The 18,852-nt window shown below is 40.7% G+C and overlaps 1 protein-coding gene across 6 annotated transcripts in view; it reads right to left on the bottom strand.

The window, feature by feature from the left end:
• MAP2K5 (mitogen-activated protein kinase kinase 5) overlaps positions 1 to 18,852 on the bottom strand; it is a 139,940-nt gene that overhangs the window by 59,991 nt on the left and 61,097 nt on the right. For 4 of the 6 annotated variants that reach the window (XM_075506420.1, XM_075506421.1, XM_075506425.1 and 1 more), the window contains exons 13-16: positions 17,545 to 17,593; positions 10,217 to 10,290; positions 9,237 to 9,287; positions 5,485 to 5,556 (exon numbers count right to left, since the gene is read on the bottom strand). In XM_075506420.1, the coding sequence (XP_075362535.1) occupies positions 5,485 to 5,556; positions 9,237 to 9,287; positions 10,217 to 10,290; positions 17,545 to 17,593 (246 nt within the window). The remainder of the gene's footprint in view (positions 1 to 5,484; positions 5,557 to 9,236; positions 9,288 to 10,216; positions 10,291 to 17,544; positions 17,594 to 18,852) is intronic. The other 2 variants (XM_075506423.1, XM_075506424.1) reach the window with 1 other exon arrangement.

Below are 18,852 nucleotides of genomic sequence, written 5' to 3'. Positions count from 1 at the left end.
AAAAGAAAGGGAAAAGAAAGGAAAAAAGAAGGAAAAAAGAAAGGAAAAAAGAAAGGAAAAAAGAAAGGAAAAAGAAAGGAAAAAGAAAAAAGAAAGAAAAAAGAAGGAAAAAAGAAGGAAAAAAAAAGGAAAAAAAGAAAGAAAAAAAAAAGAGTCATTTAAGACACATCATACCGTATCTACTGAAATGTGCCCAGATCCATCTAATGCATTAATTTAAGAACTTCTTGAATTCTCGGTGTAGGAACGGGGAAGTCATGCTCTTCACCTGTTTGCTTAATGATGACCTCATGCCTTCTGCTACGAGCCATTCTCAGTGGCTTTACCAGCACCAGCAGCGTCACCATGGCAAGGCCGTTCCCAGTCTCTCCAGTTTAAACACGCAGAATAAAACTCTGCTCACCGCAAGCACACAAAAAGCACGGACAAGTCCATTAAGAACTGTCACTTCATGGGAGACACCTCGCTTCCGCCAAGTATTTTGTTACAAGACTCCCGCTCCGCATGGAGATTAAATGCAAATTCTCGTTTCCCATTTAAGCTTGACCCTTACCATCTTCTAATGGGCTATTTTAATTACTATTCCTCCTGCCTCTACTCAGCGTAGCTTTCGACACTGTAGGTCACTGCATGGTCCGTGTCTACTTCCAGCAGTCACGCAGACATTCACAGTTGCCCTATCGTGATTGTACCCCTTTCTACCAAACCTTCACTAAGTCTCCAGTGTCACTATAGAAAGCTCTGCTGTACCACCAAGCTTCGGGTCTCAGATTTCCCCCCACATCTGTCTACCTGCTATTATTTAGGTAAGGGTGTAAAATTGATGAAAGACCAACCATTATGCCCGCACATAAGTGAAATCCTGCAGAAGACCAAATGGCAGTCTCCAGGAATTCCTGTAGATCAGCTCACAATCTTGATCTTGAACCATTATCACTTCAAAGCTGATGATATGAGACCGACCACATACTTTAGACTCCTTAGAAAGAATTCTTCTGAAACCTCCTCTGCTTGACCAGATTACACACACTTGAGTCTTTACATCAGTTTTATGCAGCGAAACATCTTGAAGATTGAAGTGCTTTAAGGAGCATCATCTCAAAGCAGAGCTGCTTCTCCTGTAGCATCCTCTTCAAACATGTTCCTCTTCTTTGCTTTCATGGTCTGAATGAGCTTTTCTTACATCTCCATCTGCGCTCCCAGCCCAAGTGTGCTGAAGAGTCTAAGACTCCCTAATGCTGACATTGCATGCATTCAAAGTTAACCCCGCCCAGAAGATATGTATGTGTGCCTGAAATACACGATGTAAAGCATGTTTGTTGGATATATATTGGTGTTCCTCTATGTGGGGAATGCACACAACTGCTGAAAATCTATCATATGACTGCTAGGAATATTGCTTAAAACAGCACCTTAACACAAATGTCACAATCAACTAGCAACCCTTGGAAGTTCTCACAAATAATATAGACAACAGAGAACTCTGGTGACCGAACACTTAAAATTCTCATTTTGGGAGTTTTAAGAACTTGTTTCTACATTAAAACTGATATATAAACTCCTTTTCCCTGAAGGAGAGAACACTGATAATCTTTGCAAGAAAAGTTAATTTTAAAAGGAGGCCTGAAGCACAGGAAAGTAGCTGTTTTTCTCAGCAGAGGACAGTGGAAAGTAGAGACTCGGATGTGATAGAAAAGGAGGTGCAAAAAGTTATCATCAGCCAAGCACGTGAGCTCATATTCTACTTCCAAAACTTACTCGGTTTGTGGCATAAGCAAATCACTTTAATTTCCTGCATTTCAATATAATAGAATACCAATTCTATCTGTAGGTAAAATAAGCCCTAGATCTTCTGGCAAAGACCTGCAAGCCTATACTTTGCCTCAACGAACAACTCAGATCACAACTCAATTCCATTCCCTTCCCAAAACTCCCTTCTCCTCACCTACCATCTCTCCTCATGACATGTAGGAGACTCTGGTCCTCAGCATTGCCTCGAGAGCATGCCAGCACTCCTCAGCAGGCAGCTTTGAGATGGTAAAATCCAGGAGAAAACCAAGAAGCAACCCTCTGCGGAAGCAGGAGGACCTGAGAACACACCAGCCCTACAGGGTCCCACCAAAGCTCTTCTCACCCAGCTCCTTGTCTCTTACAGCAGTCTCTCACCCCAGGAGAAGCAGCTCAGCCGAAGGTGACGGTCGTATACTTACTCCTCAAACACCTCCGCAAAAAGGCACCGCTGGACAAGAAAGCTGCCTATCAAAACCCAACACGATGTATTTTATCCCATTTTGGATGCTTGAAAGTTCACTTTCAGATAGCAGCCACGCAAGGTAGGATTAGAGTCATACTGGAGAGCAACAAGAAATATTAGGCAATCTAATTTATCCTCCTGTGCGGGGCACGGCTCTTGGAGGGAGGCTGAATCGGTTGCAGAGCACACACGGCACTCAGACTCAGCCCAGTCAGCCTGGAGCGTATTTTATGACTGAGTTATAAACCCCTGAAAACCAGCTTTTATAATGAAAATGCTGACACAGTCTTCAGCGTAGTGACAGCAATGTTATTGGTTTAAATTGAACTTGCTTTGTTAACCCAAGAGCACTTAAATAAAACATCTAAAAACCTCACGAAAACACACAAACTATTTGTGATGAAACACTTTTAAACAGTTTTACAGATTATGTATTAAATTTAATTCGCTTTGAAAAATCCTGAAGAAAGAAATGCAAACTCCAAAAAAAAAGAAAGAATAATAATTAAAAAAGCTAGCAGCATTTCTTCTTCTTTTTTTTTTTTTTTTTTTAGTTTTGGCAAAGGGAAGACTGAGCACCCTCAGACACCTCTTACTTCAAAAAGAACAAGAACACTCACCATCTCTCAAAACTTACGTGGTACCCACATCTAATACTTTTCACACTCTGCCAGCAAGTTTTCTGGGGCAGTTTTCCTAACCTTCAAAAGTAACAGTTCAGTTTCTCATTACACATAGCTTTGCAGCAAAGAAATTCAAGACATTTTAAAGGCTCAGAAGAGTATTAAAGAAAATGAGAAGATTTACTTAGCTGCTATTTTATAGTCTCATACGTCAGAATAGCCCTTATAAACTTGCTCCCACATGCCTTTTCTTACATTAACGTGCTATAACTGCGCTAGCTTGAAGTTGTAGGGACTGGAGTATCACACTACTAAGTGGAGGTGATTTTAAAATCCTACAGCAAATGCTAACTTCCCTTTTTAACAGTTCCAACAACAAGAGCCTGGGTGTCTCCGCTACCAATCCCCATGTCAATACAGTGTTACTTTAATGACAGTGACCTTGTGTGGCTCTTGAGCATCTTCTTCACCTTTTTTGAGACATTTTTCTAAGCCACTGTCCTTGCTTTCATCATTTAGCACATCACTCAAACCACTTCAATAAAACAGCGATCATGTTGAAGAGAGGTCTCGGAGGACCAGATGACATACCAATTAACAAAGCGCACAGAACCAAATTGTTTTTTGTACATCTGGTTCAGAAGACATTTGTGAAAAGTGAGAGAGAAAAAACCAAAGTTGAGAAGGTTTAAAAGAGGAGAGTAAATGCAAACGAAAGGAGTTTTCCTAACGTTGCCTAATACAATGTGAAATTCATCCTTCACATCAAATTCATTACCAGCCCGGTTACCTACTAGTAATCCTAAACTGAAGTCCAAATGTCTTGGTCTACGTGGTGAATCATCGCATTGCTGCTGCACATTGAAATACATCTTTTATTCAGCAAAGGAACCAGTAAATGCTTGCTCTATAGGACTTCTGCATTTATACCACTCTGTTCCACCATGAATCAGGGAGAACACCACAGTCAAGACTTAATGTAATACAATCTCATTTTAGCCCTTTGTTGGCTAGATTTATTTACAGAGTGCGTGAGTATGTTCTGTATCTCTCCCAGAATTGTGAGGGCTCTCCAGCATTACAAACCATTAAAATTTGCAGTAAAACAAATTAAGAGAACTGCATCCCCTGTGACACGTTAAAGTATGTCATTATTGTAATTCAGAGTTAGCTTTAGTCAGACTCTGGAAAAGATTTACAAGATCTGAATGCAATGATTCAGCATTAAGTATTTTCATTTGGTTAAAACTGATTTGGCAAGGAATTTATTGTTTGAAAACATAACACTAGTCTTGGTTAACTTTCAGGCTACAAAATGAAATTTGCCTCGCTGCAGAGGGCCAGCACCAAGACTACTTAACTTCTACCTAATCTTCTGCTAAAAACATCAGTTGCACTTCACCAAAAGGCATATTCAGCTTCACCTTAATGATGTTATATTATACCAGAAGAGAAGGGAAGGGCACGCATATTTTTCAGTTAATCGTATCACGCTTTTGTCAGGGCGTGCAAGAAAGATGATGCAAATCATCGATGGTTTGAATGAACTGTTGTTAAAGGAAGAAACAACTGCTCCAAGAAGGGGGAAGTTCTTTCATGGGACTATCCCTGAGCTGAAAAACTCTGAGGGCTCATTGCTCGAGCTGTCAAAGCTACAAGGGTTTCCAGCTGAAGCTGGCTTGTTTGTGGCCAGCCAAGGCCAGCGTGAAAAAGGCCACATGAACATACCCATACCATACGTGGTCACCACCAGACCAGAGCTACCTCTTCCTTCTCCCAGACCAGACCAAGTCAGATTGGATTTTACTGGTCAAGATGCTATCATAAAACAGGTATTTCTACTCAACTTATACACTCTAGGTTATCTTATAAACAATCATCCATTTTTATGAAGTCATTGAAACTTATGTTTCTTAAAACATCTGATGAACCCTAAGCTGAAAAAACCAACCTTTTTCCTGAATCAAAGCTGACCCTGTTCTGACTAAGCCTGCAGAAAGCATGCGTTCTCCTGAATGACTGCATTTACGACCACGTTCTCTTTGAACTTCATTTTGACAAGACTTTCTCCTGCTTGAAACTATGTTTGTGAGAAATCTTTCTAAAAGCCCTTGCGAACACTTAAATTCAAACACTTTATTTAATCACACAGGGAGAGACTCATACCATTGTGCAAATATTTCTGCAAAGATTTTGCAAGGCCATTAACCAGCTCAAACCTGGAATCCGCATAACACAGTTTTAACCCTAATAATAGCCCACTCTGTCCTGGCCTGCGAAGATGCAATGCAGAAATACCGTCACCTTCGCTCCCAGAGCTGTTGAAAGCATGCGGAGACGTCCATGTACCAGGCCCTACTTCTTCCTCTCATATGGAGTTTTATTAGAGGGTTTAAGAGTGTTACATGGTTTGTACAGAGGCTCTTCATATCTAACCACATTGAACGCAGTAAGAACAAACCCATTCTAAATACAGCCAAGAAATTCAGCAATAGGTAAAAGCATAGGTACATAAAAAGAGCATACAAAGACACATTAAAATATTTTTATGTTAGATTTCATTTGATTCTTGCAATGTGCACATGAAAATCATAGATATTTGCATACCTCCATGAAGGAAATCCCTAGACTCCAAACATCCGAATGAATTCCATACTGCTCTCCTGAAATCCGCTCAGGCTGCAAAGAGACGGAAAGAAACATCTTGAGCCTAGCAAACCAACACACATACTTATTCCACAAAAGCTAGCCCAGGGCAAACAAATCAAATGAGAAAATGCAAAGAAGCTTAAAGCTCACCAGCTAACCTGGCAGAGAGCAAACCCATTCTTCAGACGTGACCGACTTATTTATTTTTGCCTCTTCTGCAAGAGCAAAGGACTCGCTTATGCTCAGACTTGTGGCCATGCATTGCTATGCACCTCGTAAAGCTGGCCTTGGCATTTGTGTTTGGGCTGTTTTATCCGACAAAAAAAAAAAAAAAAAAAAGCCGACGGCTTGCACACGCGCAGCAAAGCGCAGGGTCAAGTTGTGAGATTCCAATGGTGTACGCATCTATTGCTGTAGATGTATAGGCACAACAACAAGGTACGCTAGGAAAACAGAGTCCTAATGTTGAGTCAAGGGGTTGGGGAGTAACTATGGTTTAAAAGCAAAGTTATTGAAGCCAAAAGAATCAATGAAGTCACATGCCAGCAATTTTATTTTATATCCTTTTTAATTTCATTTTTGACCTATAGAAAAAAAAGACTTCACTCAAAACTATTAACAGCAAGTTTAATGCCTCATGAAATAGAATGCTGTAAAATATAACTGCTAGTTTTTACTTGAAAGCTACAATTTAAGCATTTCCAAGGTCAAGTACAGCATGAAATGTAACAATAAAAGGCTCCATGAGACTCCTCTCCCCACTGTGCTGTTAATGCACCTGTCTAGCCCAACCACCTACAAAGCACTGGCTGTATTTTTAGTCTTTAATAATCCAGAGACCTTTTTTAGAAAACAAACTCCCAAATTAGTGCCAGTCCAATGTGGTTTTGGATGTTTACTCTCCACTGCTAATCCCAGGTCAAGAGCTTTTATCGCAGCCTGAATGTTAAGTAAAAAACCACGGTGCTGTCCACGTTATCTTTAAGGATAGCCTTCCACAACCGCCAGAACCTAGAAAACCACCCCAGAATGTAACTGGAACAAAATCTTTTTGACTGACCCTCATTTATTTTGAGCTGAACAGTGACCCCAAAATTTTATTTTTGTTTTTTAAAGTTCATTAAGGCAAGCCTTCATCAAGCATGGTTAGCCTAGGTCAGCATATCTTAGAAATGTTTGCAACAGCATCATACAGGGATACGATTTTCAAGCATCCTTTTATACTGACAAAGATCCTCATACAGATGCCAATAGGCAGCCAAAAATGCATACCGACAGATACATCTGCCTTTGTAACGACACATGGCATCGGCTATCGCGGCCAAGCGTGCTTCGATACCGGCAATCACCGCACCAGTGGCAAGACGATAACACTCGCAGATCTTTTTAGGGCAGATGAGACCCTGGCCCTTCCTGAGCCGCCAAATCGGCTGCAGAATTCACACTGAGCAGTATTAAATGGTTTATTCTTCTCTTATAACAGCTCAAGTCTTTAACAGCAACTTATGTTTAGAAATTATGTATTCGCAGAAGATAGCGGCAAGTCAATCATTTGCAGATTTAAACAAAGTCTAGTCACGTGAATTCAAGAGTATGACAAGAAGATGAAAATAAGAATAGCACATGCCTAAAGTAAAGTGTGCAACATAGAGATCATCCCATGGATACACAGCTCAAAAATATTTTCCCTTAAAAATTTCTACAACTGGTTACTTTTTTCATCCAAAATTTTTTCTGTATAAAGAGGTGATAAAATGATTTTATAGCAAATGTATTTTTGTTGGAAATTTTAGTTTCTCACTCAAAAAGCTTTTTTGCTTGTTTATTTTAAACAGAAACCTCAACTTTTTTAATGGTTTCAAATTCACTCAAAGTCTGCCAAGTAGGCAGACAACCCAAAACTTATGACCTTCATTATTTTTTGATGACTAGACTATAAATTCGATGACGACAAATGACTCATTCAGCAAGCAAAACAATTTTAACACAAGAAATCAGATCAAGTACGTTTTAGCTTAAGCTTCTCTTTTTCAATAAATAGATGAAGGCATCATATTCATCCATAAACAATGAGAAAAAAAAAGTAATTTATTTAATGTACACCTGGAAAAGAGAACAGTAATCTTGATTCGTACACTAAAAGCATAATACAATTTAATTCTCAGACCTGCTTAAGACCACTCTAAGAGTAACAGCTGAGTTGGAAAAGTTGATTAATCTGAAGCTGTTTATTTGTCTGCATCGCTATATTCCAGTTCTTTTAGAAAATGGAGGCATAGAAATCAGCAGGCTTACTAGCAAAAGTGGTAATATAGAAGACCGGATTTTTTTCACTCTTTTCTTTTCTTTAAAACATTTTTCTGCACATAATATTCTGATGACACAGGATAGCCCAAGTCTTTCCAGGATGGTGACATGAGTGTTTCAGAAGCTACATAATGAGTACACCTTGACTAGAAAAGCACTTAGCAAATAAATAGACACCCTGGTCTGCTTTCTTCTTACAAGAAAGTAAGAAAAAATACCTGAAAGCGATTAAAGGTCATGGATTTCTCTCTCCTCTTTTCTGAGGTTTGAAAAACAAAAGTACCAATCACTTTGGATTGTTTGCACTTTGGTGTTTTTTTTTTAAACAAGCTGAACATTTATTTTTTCCTCATTAATATTATGACATACGTAGTTTGCTAAAATAATTTTAATGGCCAAAAATAAAAGACACCAGTTAATAAACTGCTCTAAACTGAAGCATTTAAGTTTCCACATCTGTTAAATGGAGAACAAAAATTAATCAAATTGATTTAATGGAAAATACAGGCTAACTTTTGTAGTTTACTTTCAGACTGGCTCTCGTCGCCGTACGAACCTCAAAGGCATGAACACCACACGCCAGTTGTCAGGTCAGCTAGAACTGCTAAACCCAAACCTCGCAGCCTAGCTAACAGCGGCAGCGTTCCTCCAAATGATACACCTTCAGCAATGTTGTACCTTCATCTAAAAATGATGGGAATTTATGGCTTAACGAACAGAAAAAGGACAAAAGTAGTCTCATCGTAACAAGCATTCTGACCAAAATGTATAAAGAAAAGTGAAACGTATCGATGACTCGGGATGTATGGTATGAAGATTACACAACGTGCAATTTAATGCCCTAAGATCCTTAGTCCAAATATTTTAGCTTCAAGTTTACATGGCAGCTTCACACGGGAAACACCCACACCGGTGCTTAGGTATCAAGAAGCCCATGAGCCGTCTGCACGTGCCTCAATGCTTTGCTAAACTGCAGGCTCGGAGCAGCGGCTCCCCAGCTGCGGACGGCCTCGGACCGTCAGCGCTCCGCAAGCAGCCGCAGGCTGTCAGTGCAAAGCTGCTTTTTTATGTTGAACTGGCTCTCTTCTTTGTTCCCAGCTGTTACAATGCATTAGAGACAACGAAAAATACATGAAAGAAACACTTTTCCAGTATTACTCTTCCGTATCAGCGAGGAGCGCAGTGGCACAGAGCCGGCAGGTGAGCACGGATAGGGAGGGAGTGGGTCTGCGAGACGGTAGAAGGGAGTTGTTTCGTGGCACGCACAGTTAAGACACGGCTTATGCTGGGGATGGGGAGAGATGAAGTTTGAGAATTGACTTAGAGTGTATCCTGCATTACACAGAACAAGACTGTGAACAAATACTTCTATTTAAATGTTATTCCTGCATAAATCCACTTACCGCCATATAAGCATTTGTTCCAACATACGTCTTGGCTATAGAATTCACCAGCTATCAGACAAAACAGTCTGTTAGAACAATATAAAGATAATGTGGAAATAAAATGGGCAATTATTCCTCATTTAACCTACAATCATCATTCCTATAAATCAACTAAAAATTATGTAAAAGGGAACAAATTTATCTGCAAAGGCATTAAAAATGATTAAATCTCTCTTTTGTTCGGAATGAGAGTTCCAATTTAAACAAGCACTGCATTACAGTTTATGGCAGATAACCTTAAACAATTCTGTTAAACAGGATGCTTGTCGCTTTAGTACCCCAAACTAGTCTGATATAAAAAGTCAATTTGAAGTAGGATTGAACGCACTCATTTTTCAGTCAGCTGGCTCAAGATGTGAATAAAGCCACATTCATCACTTGAATGCAACGAGCACTAAATACGCTGGAGGGACAACAGACTCTGACAACTTATAATACAAGGCTGACCTTCTCTTTGGTCCTCATGTTTGGCTGAGAGTAAAGGTGCTGAAATTCAAATCAACATCACAGCAAGCTCACGGGTCACTATCAGAGAAGTTCTCCAGGGAGGCCCAAAATGGAAATTAATTAAAATTTGTGCTGCACATTGTAAAAGCCCACCACTATTGTTACTCCCAATATTAATTTTTATTGTGGGCCAGTTGGGCTCCCCAGACACATCTCTCGATCTGCCCTCCCTTTTGTCTGGCCAAAACGCTTTCATATCAAAGCTGCATATCAATGAAGTTTGCTATTCGTAAGTAGTAATTACAATATCAGCAGTTTTTACTGTCATTAAACAATGAACAATCATATTCAGATGAAGAAAAGTCGCCCAGAGATTAAAAATGAATAGGGCTGTCCCAGCAGAGGGGAGCTTGCTGTGGGGCTGTTTGTCTGGCAGCCAGGTGACTTTGACATTAGAAAGAGAGCGGGCAGATATCTAAAGGGGGAATTACCTGCGTGCTAACCCCAAAGTCACACAGCTTCACCTGGCCTCGCGTGTTCACCAACATATTAGACGGCTTCACATCTGTCGAGGGAACAAAACTGGATTTAATCTATATTATCCATATATACGCATCGTATACACAGAGATCGTTACGAACATTGCCGCGATGGATTTTAATAGGAAATATTTCAACGATGTATTTCAAATGCAACCTCGGGTTTGGAAGAGCCGGTAGCACAGGCGACATTATATCTGTACCTCTCAAATACTGATAATCCATGTTATTAAATCATAGAATCATTTGGGTTGGAAAAGACCCTTACGGTCATTGAGTCCAAATCTGCAGGTGATACCAACCTGGGAGGGACAGCAAGTGCGCTGAAGGATGGGACCTAGAATTCAAAGTGATCTTGACAAATTGGAAAATCAGACTGAAAAAATAAGACTAAATTCAATAGGGACAAGGGGAAGCGCTACATTTAGACAGGGATTAATCAATTGCATAAATATAGGATTAAACAGCTGCCTGGAGTGTAGGCTGGAGCAGGTCGGCAAAAAAGGATCTGCAGATTATGGCATGAAGTGGAAATGACAGAGAGGGAACAAACTCTGTCACTGGACGATTTAGGAACAAGCCAAAAGCAACGCTGCAAACGGCGAAGCCTGTTTTAGTATCAAGGGATAGCCCAGCTGACCTCTTAAGGTTCATCCCAGCCCCGCGACTTCGTATTCTAACACTGCAATTAACCCTGCCTCCCTCTTCTCTAACAGCCCTCACTTAATTCCCTGTAGTAACGAGAGCAGAATTTAATATTCTATAAAAATTACAAATAAAGTATCCAGACAAACACCTGCATATAGGAGCACAGGCAAAACGCAAACATACAAGCACATTCGAGCCTCCTTCTGCCCCAGGAACATACACAGTGCAGCTTTGCTCTTGTGCACACCATTATTCAAAGCTACTGGCTTCCACCTCCATGGCTTCCACTGCATAAACCGGCTCCGACCTCACGGTTTCAGAGCTTTTACAGAGGTTAACTGCCAGCAACGCCTTGAAATGATGCCTAATCCTGCTCCAGCAAATAAAACATCAATGTGCATCGTAAAGCCAGATTGTCAGTGTAAAGATCTTAATGCTGACCCCCTCTGATGCCAAAAGAAGTTGGTACGCTTCTGTTGCATACTGTAAAATCGACGTGTGAATAAACCGCTGAACATCCAGCCTGACTGTAGTGCAGGAAACACTGAGCATCTTTCTGTTCCAGGGACGCCAGTCGGAAAGCATAACGTGCGCGTTATGGCCTGGCTTAAACTTGGGAAGATTAGAGCACAGTGGCTTTGCCTAATCACTGCTTTCTTCTGTCAAAATGGATTAAAAGCAATAGCTTGTATCTTTGCCTTCTTTAAAAGTGAACACTAGTTGGGTGCAGATGGATGAAACCCAACTAGAAAAGAACCTAATTTTGTTTATCATTAAGTTTGCCTTTGTTTAGCAGATGTTTTCTGGTACCACAGTAGCTTGCTTAATTTGTCTCTGTAATGTAGAAATGTATAACCTCAATTAACAAGCTGATTAAATGCTTTCCTATATTTGAGCTAAAAATCCAGTTTAAAAAAGGGGAGCATTCACTAGTACGTTATATAGCTTAAGTGGATCCGTACGTTTTAAGTTAGGTATTAATATTGCCGATAGGTTTTGCAATTTCTCTCCAAAGCCAAAAGAAAAATCAGTCACGAGTGTCTTCATCGTGTTAGAGCACTGACAGACTCAGGTTGTGTATCCTGATCTCCATTTCATCTTCAGGAATTCAATCCGTGCGCTGCATTTGATGGATTTTGACCTATTCCCCCGCCTCAGGTGATGAGACAAAACACCGCTACAGAGCAATCCACGCAGTCACAGAATCTCCCATACACTTCCTAACAACGTTTTAGGAATAAATTTTCTAACTAAAACTTCAGGGAGACTCAAATATTTGCTTGGGGCAACCCGCTAAGCAGCACGCTCCTCTGGTGTCGAGTGACTTGGCTAAATCTAACAAGACACGCCGAGTCCATCAGCAGGCTCTACCCTGAATCCCACGAAGAACAGTAAGTTGCACAGTAATCCTGTTTGACCTTCTTTCTAAAAATATGGCAGCCGATAGAGCCACCTCGTTACTAGGCTCGCGCTGAATTGTAACGAACAGCAGATGCAATTGCAGATACAGAAAATACTGACATTCTGCACCACGAATCCAGCTGTTTACAGGACTAACACTTTTAAAAGAAAACTGCAGTATAACAAGAGGCCCTTGCTTTTAATGTACAGGATGCAATAAAAATAATTAATAACCAAATGGACAAGAGAAATATTTTGGTGCAGTATGGATGGAAATAGGTTTGTGGGAGCAAGACTGGATCAACTGCATTACTTTTTAAGAATGCAAAAATCCTTTCACTGCGAGTAGAGTGAAGGGTCTGGGAAGGCAGAAGGAAGCTCTAAGCATGAAACCTTACGACCTCATGGAACATGAAGATGAGGCAACATGCACGTAGCCAAATTTTCTTTCTATAAGGACTCAACCACGTCGAGAGTGCAGAAGAAGGGGCAGGATGTTCTCCAAGTGCAGCCCACAAGTCCTTGTTCCCTTAACATGACCCACCAGAGGAAACCACCACGCCACACGTATCTCCTGTCCCACCAGGCCTGCCCAGCTCCCACCAGGGAAGAGCCAAGGCTCCATCCAGCCATCACCTTGTGCCACCGGGGACCTGCAGACCCCACCTCCCCTTCCCTGCGACCACGTGGGATGTGACGGTAAGTCGACATAATTAAAAAACCATCTGTCATTCATTAAGCGTTGCTTGATCCTGAAATCCTTCCACAAACAGAACTAAAAAAAAGAAAAAAAAATTATCCTAAAAGAAAAAAAGCAATCGGCCATCAGCCCGTTAAGGAAGGGAAGCCCATGCAGGTTGGGGACCCTACTGAGCACGCTGCAGCCAAACAAGCACTGCTAAGAACAAATACTATCTGTGCTTGCAGCAGAATTTGAACAGCACCGCAAAAGGGGGATTTAAGCAAATAGTTGCTATGAATTCCAACGGTTGCGTTGATTTCCTCAAGAAAAAGGGAAGCGACAATCCTAGACAAAAATGTCACTTCGCAAAACATCTCCTGTTGAAAGTGGGGAGAAAAACCACCCAATCAGTAAATTAGCCTTTTTGTTTCATAAACTGCTTCAGTTAATGGGTTAAACATTTTTTGATTTTGGAAAACAAATGTGCATAAATAATGTTCTGCACCATCTGCTTGTGATTAATATTACTGTTTAGAAGTGAAAGAATTTAAACAAGAGCCAAAAGGGGTCATTATGCTCCCATTACCAGTGCTTGCTTAATACAAATGATTTCTATGAAGCACCATTATAGAAGATGAACAAGTCCTCTTTATGATATATCTGCCTAAGTCGTTTCACCTCTCTGCAAATAAATGGGACCTCCAAGCTCTTACTTACCAGGAAACAACTGTCAGAGGTTCAGCTTTTTTGAACACCAAACATTTTAGTCACCTTGTCTTATTGAAAAGCAAACAGATTAATGATTGTGGGACACCCCCCCCCCCCCCCCCCCCGATTTTTAAAAGCTGTCTCTTGACTTTTTCTGTCTTTTAAAAATATAAAACCGCAATACGCCAGGTTCAAGGGAGACAAAAGATACAAAAGCACAATTTTAGCTGCAGACAGCTCACAGAACATTATTGTTAACAAAGTGAAGCTGCTGGAAGAATGAAAATATTTTCTTGCCATAACGACCTCACCAGCATGCTTTTTGCAAGGGCCAGGATTATTTTTTTTAAATAAGCCTAAGTGGTCCATGAGTGTGCCTGTATGTCTTTAGCGATACATATATAAACACAAGCATGTATCTATATGTATACACGCACACGCCCTAGTATTTTTGTTTGTGCTTCATTATACATGGCACTAATGCTGATGAATTCTCACACCGCTAAAAAAACAGGGGAAAAAGTCATATACGCTGCTCTGGTCACCTTTGGTGAAATCCTCAGCAAACTACAGTTCCTGCTGAGAAGACAGGAACACTCATCGTCCATATTGCACAAGCGCCTGTCCCTACCGACCAGCACCCTGCTGCTCCAGTTAGCTCCACCTGGCACATCGCAAACCAGGAAACGCTTCCAAAAACTCTGACACAAATTCAAACCCTAGTCAGAAACCAAGCTGCCCAAACCGTGCAACGTACACTGGCCCGCAGTACGCAGCCATGCATACAAATACAGATCAGTACAATTAAACACAAGCGGGTAACATTTATTTCATACATTTCTTTTAATAAGGAGGTGTGAACAGAGAAAAACATACCAGATAAAATGCATACAGTCTATACTTATTCTTGAACTTAACAGATCTTGGTTTGTCTTTATACAAACTTTGACTTTGTACATGATTAGACTTGTTTAATTGCTAATTCTGTTTTAAATCTAAGTTAATTTCTCATTACCCTTCCATTTCTACTTCTTATCCTCTGGGGAAAAGAGCACACTTATCATTGGGACATTCTCACATCTTCCAAAGAAGTGGTGTAGGTGTTAATCTTACGTTTATGTTTGATGTGGGTGTGATGACTACGACTACAGCTTTGGGTTTATTAATATGCACGGCTATCACCTCATTAGTTGCAAGGTTTGTTTTGAAGTTAAGCTGTAATATTTGCTGAAATGTCTGATCTGGAATAAAAGACTTGCTCATTGTTTGTTTCCTTTGCTTTAATCCATGCTCTAGTCACAAACTGTCATTTGCTGCACTGCCTTACACAGCTTCTTCACGATGATTGCTTCTCCACCTTCGTTATCACCACGGTGGAAATTCTTGACTTCTTAGCCTACGTGAGCTTCCTGCGTGGTCTGCTTTACATGTGACAGCAAGAAAGTCAGGGTTAAATTTTCTTTCGTTTACCTCTGATGCATTAAAACCGGTAGACAGCTGAAGGAGGTTACTTTGAGAAATAGGCATCTTCCTTGCACTGTATTACTCTGCATCCATTTTTAAGATACAGAAGTACACACACATGTTCTGTATCTTAAAAACGGGTACAGAGTAATACCAAAAACCAGTCCCTTGAGGAAACTCTGCTGAACCCTGGAATGCTAGTTATCCCCTCCATGGCATTTTGCAGTGCTGTCTCACCGTGGTCAATCTAGCAACAGACCAAGGCCAGAAAAATCTGAAGAGTGATGAAAAATCAGTTTCTGTGCTTCTCTTTCCAGACCATAGCAAGGACCATACATAATTCATCAAAAACTCAGAGCTGCTCTTCAATCACGGCAATGAAACCCATGCAGAAGGGGAGATTTTGTTTTACTGGCAAAGCAAAAATCAGACCCAGGTTCTAAATTTACAGCAGAACAACAATAAAATGTTACAGTTATCGTATTTACGCTTGACCACAATGCTCTCTCCAAATCACATTCAGGAGGTGGCCAGAATCTTTAATGAAAAAATTAAAAACGAAAAAACACTTCAAATTTGCTTTTTCTTTTTAGGTGTCACAAAAGCACGGCAAAGACTGTGTAGCCTATACAGAGCGATACCCAGCCACGGATGCTCCAGCTGCTTTCTCTTTCGTATTTATTCTGACAATTGCTGTGGCAGCTCTGGCATCTAGACTGCTCATCCTCTTGCTGAGAGTGGATGGAGCTGATAAATTGCTGCATCTGGCAACATTCAGGCTAGTAGGTGAAATGTTTAAACCATCATCAGAAACGAAGCCTCCTTGGTAACCTGTCTCTGCACTGAGTTGGTCATGGACTCCGGGTTATTTCTGTTCTTTTAATCCAGTGACAGCCGTGGGTCACATACACCAGCAGCCTTAGCATCTCTCTCACCCTCTAATCGGGGGTAACAAAGCCAAGTCCTCACTTGATCTCTACTCACTCTTCTGGCCGCAGCCCTCCTTCTCCCACCCAGGAGAGAGCCCGTGCTCTCAGGTCAGAGCGATCTCCCTGGAAGGAGATGCCGTGAGACTGAGGAGGAATTGAAGCCGATGTCCTGTTGCACAGCTGCTCGCTGGGCCATTACACAAAGGAAGGATCAACCTCCTCCTCCACTACCAACTCTCCACAAAAGCCTGAGGATAGTCTGAGCCTAAGCTCCAAGGAGGGGCAGGACCTCAATACATACTAGTAATTAGTGCTTCCTATTAGCTTCTTTGTCCCACTCAGTGCACAGATTTCCGGATGATTCTCCAGAGGTGCCCGACTCCTTTGCACTGATCACACCAGGACACGGGCGCCTAACCCAGGCATTTCTCCTCACCTTGCCAGAGCCTCAACACCTACTTCTCAGCCGCTCCAAAACTAGGCACCCCAGAAGAAATGGTCTTACCTAGCTGGCTTGCAACTTAAAATTTGCTACGTGTCTCTCTACTTTACACTTCTCTTTCAATCACAAATGATGTCGGTTACTGCACGCTCCAACTGTGCACAGGGGCTGAGTGAGCAGATGGGTTAAATTAAACAGTATTGTTAGCAACATTAGGAACCAGAGCAGTTACTTTCAGACACTTTAGAAACATTATAAATGTAATGAGTTTCTCTTGCCTTTTTTTTTTGGGGGGGTGGTGGTGGTGGTGTAGGGGGAAGGGCTCCTTTGTTCTTTAAACAGCATTTGCCACTGTTTCCAGAACTGACATTGTTTTTGAAAGTTCTAGTACATCTGAATTAACTTATCACAACAGACAATTTTTTAACAAAACGTAACGACACTAAAAAGCAAGAAATATACGAGAAGTTTTTAAAAAACCACAGATTAGTTTCAGGAAGGAGAATAAACAGCAAAACCCCAAAATGGCTTATGTCCAAGCAGGTTTAAAGTTTCTTTAATTATTCATGACCACGTTAAAGGACAGTGGGCCACAAATTTAGAGATCTGAGACCCCAGCAACGCTTGTGGCTATCACATGAGATGTCTGAAGTACATCAGAACATTCATTATCTATCTTCTATTTTCAATACTAGTCAAACATCTGATTTTCCTTACTGATTTTTCCACTGGGCACCTGTTTGTAACCCTAAGCATCTAAATCTCTGTAAAACTCATTTCTCTCTTTAGTCTTTTTCTTTGCAGGGGAGGAGGGAAGGCAATAAAAGAGAACAGCAGTAAAAATATTTTATCAGAAAATCTGCAAGGCCAATGAGTAAGTTTCATTCTGCATTACTCCACTGGAATCAAACCAGATGTTAGTATGGCCTACTGTCCCTGTAGAAAGTGTTGTTAAAATAAAATAATATGGTATTTCACTGGAAAACAGAAAACATCTGTTACTCACCTCTGTGTAAAATCTTTAGACTCCATAAATAGGTAAGGCCTTTCACAACCTGAATTTAAAAGAAAAAAGCAACAACACATATTAAAGATTCCTGGTAAGAAACACTACGCATCTCAGCCGGTGTGAGTTGTTAAAGACCCGAGTTCCAATGAAGAACGGAGGCAGGACCACAAAAAGGAGAGACAAAGCATCCCTTCCAAAGGACTGCAGGACCCAGCGAACCCCTGCTGCGGACTACACGGCAACAGGTTCTTTAAGAACACACGAATAAGCTTCCCAGGATCTCTAAATTGAAGTTAGTTGCGCTTATGCTGAATCCCTTTAGGCATTTCAATGTGTTTTTAATTCATCTATCTTTGCTGGGGTGTTAAAAATCATGAAAAACAAAGTGGGTAATGATTTGTCTTCTTGCAACAAAAGCAACCCAGTGAAATTAAAGGCCAGAAAATAACAAAATCTCTAATAGCCTCTTCCACTTCACCCTCCCTTTCCCTTTCTTTCCATTTGGTGCACCTGTACTTTTTCCTCCTTTACTTCCCACGCTTTTACTTACTCAATACAAATGCTGAACATTTCTTCTTGAACTGTACAAATTGTCTTACTCTTTGTATTACTCAGCCTGGACCAAACGCAAGCCTTACTGTATCCCATAGCCCCAGAAAATACAACTGGGACCCCTAAAAGATAAGAACTGGGGCAGGCTTTGGCCTGCTATTCCAGAATTTGCTCCTTCCACTAGCTAAACTGTTACAACCAAATTTAAAAACCTTTTACTCCAGTACTACATTGGAGTGCCTTATGTATGAGATGCATTTTAATGAAAATTTGTAGGACACGCATTTATAGTATGAATGCGGGTATATTTCCCAAAACAACAACGCATGACAATTCCTCACACAGAATACGTACATACGGCTCTTTCAGATCTGGCAAGATCATCACTGGATCCAATGGCTACTCTGTTTATTTTCTATGCACAATATGATTATAATAGCCCCAAATTAAAGAAGCTGTTCAGTCAACTTGCTAAGAAAGCAGCTGGATATTACAAGTTATCCTCGCTGCAGGTTTTGTTTCTATAAAGTAATTAAACCCCAATACTTCTTGCATTTTTAACATTGTAATTTTTCCCCTAGATTTACTACTTTTACAAGCCCAGAGAACTAACAAGATTCAACAAACATATTTCTGCTACTGCTTACTTTTTACCCAAACCATCCCCGCTGTCTCAGCCAGCTTTTTCAACAGAGCAAATCTTTTTTACAAAGTTTCCATCTATGAGATGACATTTCATTCATTTTCCTGAGA

The sequence above is a fragment of the Mycteria americana genome, chromosome 6 (assembly GCF_035582795.1).
Source record: "Mycteria americana isolate JAX WOST 10 ecotype Jacksonville Zoo and Gardens chromosome 6, USCA_MyAme_1.0, whole genome shotgun sequence".
Taxonomy (NCBI): domain Eukaryota; kingdom Metazoa; phylum Chordata; class Aves; order Ciconiiformes; family Ciconiidae; genus Mycteria; species Mycteria americana.
This window is presented reverse-complemented; position numbering and strand designations above follow the sequence as displayed.